This window comes from Diaphorina citri, unplaced genomic scaffold (genome assembly GCF_000475195.1).
Source record: "Diaphorina citri unplaced genomic scaffold, Diaci psyllid genome assembly version 1.1 scaffold500, whole genome shotgun sequence".
In the NCBI taxonomy this organism is placed as follows: Eukaryota; Metazoa; Arthropoda; class Insecta; order Hemiptera; family Psyllidae; genus Diaphorina; species Diaphorina citri.
In genome coordinates this window covers 13,719-19,343 of record NW_007377935.1, presented here as the reverse complement: position 1 = coordinate 19,343, position 5,625 = coordinate 13,719, and the positions used below count along the sequence as shown (strand labels likewise).

Sequence of the window (5,625 nt, the reverse complement as noted above, 5' to 3'; positions counted from 1 at the left end):
ATCTGTTTGAGATAAAGTTCGCCTCGGACGGGAATCAAAACCGTAAGAAAAATCTTTCTAATTTTTTCCATATTATCTTGATTGTTTATTTGTTATCTACTAATCTTGAACTTGTTAGATAAAATCTAAGCCAAGTACAGATATTAAAACTAGATATTCTCAGTTAGAATCTTACTACAGCCAGCCTAGTTAGCTTAAAATTCCACACCTCGGCTGGGATTGAACCCACGCCCTCCTGTTTACCAGGCGAGCGCCTTGACCACTACACCACCGAGGCAGGCAATCAGATATTAAAACTAGATATTCTCAGTTAGAATCTTACTACTATACTACAATCTTACTACTATACTACAAATACCTACATACATAGATAGTACGTATAAACGGAAGTTCTGACGGAAGATTCTTCATTGGATCGCTTCCATCAGAAGTTCCTAAAGGTCATGAGTCATGACATTGTGGTCATGACATTGGTTGAACCATTTGGCCAACGTACAAAGGTTATGTTTACAATTAACCCATTTGGTATTTTGGTCGTTCTTCATATTCGCTCTTTTCCCGAGCAAATTTGGAGCATCCCTCCCCCCCCCGTACATCACAGTTTGGACTCTGTATGGTGGCCTTCTTGGTGACTGTTAGACAAAGTGTTATCGCTAATTATAATTACCTACCAATTAGATATACTTAATGGGGACTTTTGAGACAAGAAAAACTGTTTTTACATGTATTTTTCCTATGGCGCACATTAAAACTGGACACACTGTATACGAGTATAGCTGCTTTGAAATTCAATACAGCCTCCATATGACATATGAGTAGGTAATTACTAGTAAAGTAGGTAACTATTAAACTTTACTAAAGTTACCTCTTTTCATTCCCTTCCTTTCTCCCTCCCGTCACGTCACATACTATTTCAAGATGAATCACATATGTGATACCGCTCAGCGCCAAGTCAAAACAGTTTGATTAGTATTTAGGAACCTAATATACATAAGAGAAAGTTAAAAAAAGCGTCAAAGTTTGCATTTTTAAATAAAAAATAATAGGTGATTCGACGTCGAATTCGGCACTTAAGAATTCGTCGTCGTAAGCAAAGATCGACGCCGAATCGGCATTATGTGCTCGGTAAGATTTGAATGTTTCCTCTGAAGTTGTGTTCTGTTTTTCCTCTAAAAATAAGAATTGTGAGTAGGTACTTGTTCAAAAGTCACGTCAAAGGCAAACACAAATGAGCAGTGTTATTATAGGGTTAGGTTAAACACAAAAAGGGGCTTTTCTTTTGTCATTGTCGTGGCTTCTGAACAGTTACCGAGTAATGTAATGTTTCCTCTAAAACGAATTCGGTTCAGTGCAATCGGCATTATGTGCTCGGTAAGATTTGAATGTTTCCTCTGAAGTTGTGTTCTGTTTTTCCTCTAAAAATAAGAATTGTGAGTAGGTGCTTGTTCAAAAGTCACGTCAATGGAAAACACAAATGAGCAGTGACCAGTGTTATTATAGGGTTAGGTTGAACACAAAAAGGGGCTTTTCTTTTGTCATTGTCGTGGCTTCTGAACAGTTACCGAGTAATGTAGTGTTTCCTCTAAAACGAATTCGGTTCAGTGTCACTCCTCAATGCTTGCTCAGATTTAGTCCGAGTCTGGACTTCATCTCCTCTCTCGTCAGGTCGGACAAGTGGTTGATTCCGTACGTTGCTGTACCATGCTCGCCCTTATTGAGATCCTCAATAAGTTTCAAATTATCCTCGAATACGGCAAACCGCTTGGCCACTTCTTCCTTGGTGGGGTAGGACTTGCTGAAGTCCCGGATGAATTTTTCAAATTGCTTAAGATGTTCGGGGTTTTCCGTTTTGAGCTCGTTGTTGGATTTCATTTGACCGAACAGGGCGAGGGTGGCCTCGGCTGAGGCATCTTCGGCCATGACGAGGCTGAAACAGATGAGAACAGAGGCTCAGGAGAAGTGGAAACAGCAGAGGCTAAAAAGCAATGGAAATGGGAGTTTATGTCCTGTGTTAAGTCACTAACCCCGGCCGGTGGCCCCGGGTTTTTATAGGTTCATGTTGAAATGTTTGAGTCAGTAAGGCCAGCCACTCCGAGGGTGGCCTCGGCTGAGGCATCTTCGGCCATGACGAGGCTGAAACAGATGAGAACAGAGGCTCAGGAGAAGTGGAAACAGCAGAGACTAAAAAGCAATGGAAATGGGAGTTTATGTCCTGTGTTAATTCACTAACCCCGGCCGGTTGCCCCGGGTTTATAGGTTCATGTTGAAATGTTTGAGTCAGTAAGGCCAGCCAATAACTATCAGGTATACCTGACAGACGGACCTTTTCAGCTGTACCTACCTGTCAGGTCTACCTGATAGTTACGCAATACGGAGACTATGCCCGAAGAGTTCCCTGCTTGCCGTGCAGAAGGTCCCCTAAATAGTGCTATTAGGTAAATAGTGCTTCTTGTAGCACTCTGGTATCACGTGGGGGCTGGGGGTAGGCGAGGGTCAAGTTTAGTATAGGTTTGACCCCCGTGGAGTATAGGTTTGACTCCCATGTAGGTTTGACCCCTCAACATGCCGTGCCTCCCATGTTTGGCCCTCGTGATAATACATCACTCTGATCATGTGATGGTATTGGCCCCCGCATAGCGTTAATGGGCTCTACAATCTACATTTTACGTAAGTAGGTACCTAGTAGGTACCTACTTAATAGATTTGATAACTTTAAATGCTAATTGATTACTGGAGTCAATTTGCCTAATTAGTCTAGTAATCGAGTTCGATTCAACTGATAGGTACCATATTTCATAATGGTCTCAAAAGAGTTCCCGAGTATGGTCAGAAGTAACAAATATTTTAACATGAGCCTACAATGCCAGGCCTTATCCTCTGATAAGGCTACAGCGCAGTTCCATTGGATCTAGTCTTCTGACAGGCCTGGTGTATAAAAGCCACGGAATAGGAGATGGTTATATTACACCTACTTTACATGGTGATTTTCTACTAATAACTCATTACTCAGCCTGGTCCAGGACAACCTAAAGGTCACCCATCCATAGACATCAGACACAAGCCATAGCTATCCTTCATCCCACTTGCTAAAAACTTACCGCTGACAGTTCATAATCGCAAAAACGGCAAGGACGCAAAACAGAAAGCTATTCATTGTATTTAGATTCTTCCGTAAATAAACAAACAAACAAACACGCCTGAGAAAACGGCAAGGACGCAAAACAGAAAGCTATTCATTGTATTTAGATTCTTCCGTAAATAAACAAACAAACAAACACGCCTGAAAAAAGATGAGATAAACTCCGAAATAGGATAAGGAAGAAAACAAACACTCGAGATGTAAGAGAAATAAAAACAAGAGCTCTAACAAAAACAATGAAACAATCCTACTGGACCGCGATACTCTGACAGACTAAAACTCCATTAACTCCAGCATAAATAACTCACAATCAGAAATATCAGAATTCCATGATAACTCTTTCTGCGTCTTTGTTTGAAAGCCTCATTAACACATTACTAAACAAACACAGGAAACCAGAAACTCTCAGGCAGATCTCATGAGCAAAGGCCAGCTACTCACTATCAGGTAGACCTGACAGGTACGTCTGATCAGGGTCGCCTGTGAGGTCTACGATACCTGATAGTGTGTGTGTGTGTGTGCTTATCACAGGAAACCAGAAACTCTCAGGCAGATCTCATGAGCAAAGGCCAGCTACTCACTATCAGGTAGACCTGACAGGTACGTCTGATCAGGGCCGCCTGTGAGGTCTACCTGATAGTGTGTGTGCTCATCAGGTATCAGGTAGACCTGACAAGCGGACCTTTTCAGCCGTACCTGAGGAGCACACACACTATCAGGTAGACCTGACAGGTATGGCTGAAAAGGTCCGTCTGTCAGGTCTACCTGATAGTGAGTGGCTGGCCTAAGAGTGCATAGGATAATGGTCAGTGCTGAGCAATGTGGCACCTCCCACACTCCCACCAGAAATTGAAAAAAAACAACCGTTGGAAAAAAGGGCCAAGTTCACGACCACCTCACGAAAATGATGGGTCAATGAAAGAAGTAGTGATTAATGGCTGGATTATACGAGACCATCAGGCAGTCCAGTTACTGGCCTTGTTAGTTCTGTAGTGCAATAGTCCTAAACTAAAATGAACGCGGCACATAAGGGATCAGGAAGAGACCGCCTTAACATAATACTGGCCTTGTTAACCCCACTGGCGTCCAGTAACATTTCCAGTCCATTTGGACAAAATACACTTCATCTGTAGGTACAGCAACAAATCCAGTTGGAATTGACCGACTGAACTGGCATGGCCACCATTCCAGTATGGTTAGACAAAATGCACTTCTGTTCAGCAACAAATCCAACTGATTCTGGTCAACTAACTGGACTGGCATCCGTAGGTGGACTGCACTGGCTTTGCGTAAAATATAACCCAGCCATTGCGGAACTTGGCCTACCGCACTGCTGTGTGCACTGAAATCCTAGGAATCATTAAGAAATACCTATAGGTACCTACTAGAAATAATGAAATACTAGACATAGGTACCTAGGTAGGTAGGTACATTTCTTCGTTTTAGTCTCAATATTTTTTTTAATTTTTATAGTTTTTTCTGAGATAATAAAAAAAAATCATGAGAATCACCAATTGTGAAGGTAGAAATAGAAACACACTGCCCTTACGTCACGTGAGCTCATACGATGTGGGGGTAGTGTGTTTCTACCTTTACAGTTCAGATAAAATTAAAATGGGCATCTGTCTGATTTGAGTCCAGGATTCTTACCGATTTAATTCAAATTCCACACGACAAAATACGCGTAATTAAATTTTAGAAGCGCACTGACTAGAAATATCACGTTACAGCTATACAGGCGATTTGATTATCTTAGGACTCGATGATTGATAGCGACTAGAGACGAAATATTTTATCTCTAGCACTCTCTAGTGTATCGGGGCTTCCGATCTGGGGGGGAATGCTCCAAATTTTCGGATTCCACCCCATAGTAAAGGAGCAAAATTGAAGCCCGGGGGTGGGCCCCGGGCCTCCTCACCCCCACCCCCTAAATACCACAACACCAAAGAAGCAGGGCCTCTTTGATGCTGTGGTCAAGATACTCACCCGGTGATCAGGAGGGCGTGGTTTCAATCTAGCCGAGGTATTAAGGGACTCTATAGTCCTATGTGAGCACTGAGCTGACTGAGCACTCTGAGCAGTATAAAGAGTATATACTATGCTTGTACCTATTACACCGGTATTATGATGTCCTACATGTCAGGAATATTCTGAAAACAACCAACTTCCTCTACCTATTTTTCTCAACCCAATATTTTCCAATGGCACATTTTATCGTCGGTTTGTTATTTGACATTCAAGCTTCAGTACCTATGAGACCAATTTTCCGATTTCATCTTGTGTTAATGAGGGAAGTGAGATTTCTATCTTGGCAGTTGTCAGTGTCATCAATTCACAAACATTCATCTTGTCATCTGTGCACTAGTGAAACGTAACTATACTTACCCCTAGGTCTCTAGGCGAAGGGCGAAGTAATGTCTCAAACTGCATCTAGATATCTTAGATTATCAAGATACCCGATTGCCCAAGTTCTATACGAGTGAGGC

The 5,625-nt window shown here is 42.1% G+C and overlaps 1 protein-coding gene across 1 annotated transcript; it reads right to left on the bottom strand.

Moving 5' to 3' along the window:
• Nucleotides 1–1,485: 1,485 nt before the first annotated feature.
• On the bottom strand, nucleotides 1,486–4,805 carry LOC103509461 (putative cysteine proteinase CG12163). Its single transcript, XM_026823798.1, has 3 exons — nucleotides 4,790–4,805; nucleotides 3,099–3,197; nucleotides 1,486–1,927 (listed from the first exon to the last, which is right to left on the bottom strand). Exons 2-3 carry the CDS (start codon nucleotides 3,152–3,154, stop codon nucleotides 1,612–1,614), a joined length of 372 nt encoding a protein of 123 aa, XP_026679599.1. The 5' UTR covers nucleotides 3,155–3,197; nucleotides 4,790–4,805; the 3' UTR covers nucleotides 1,486–1,611.
• Nucleotides 4,806–5,625: the final 820 nt, after the last annotated feature.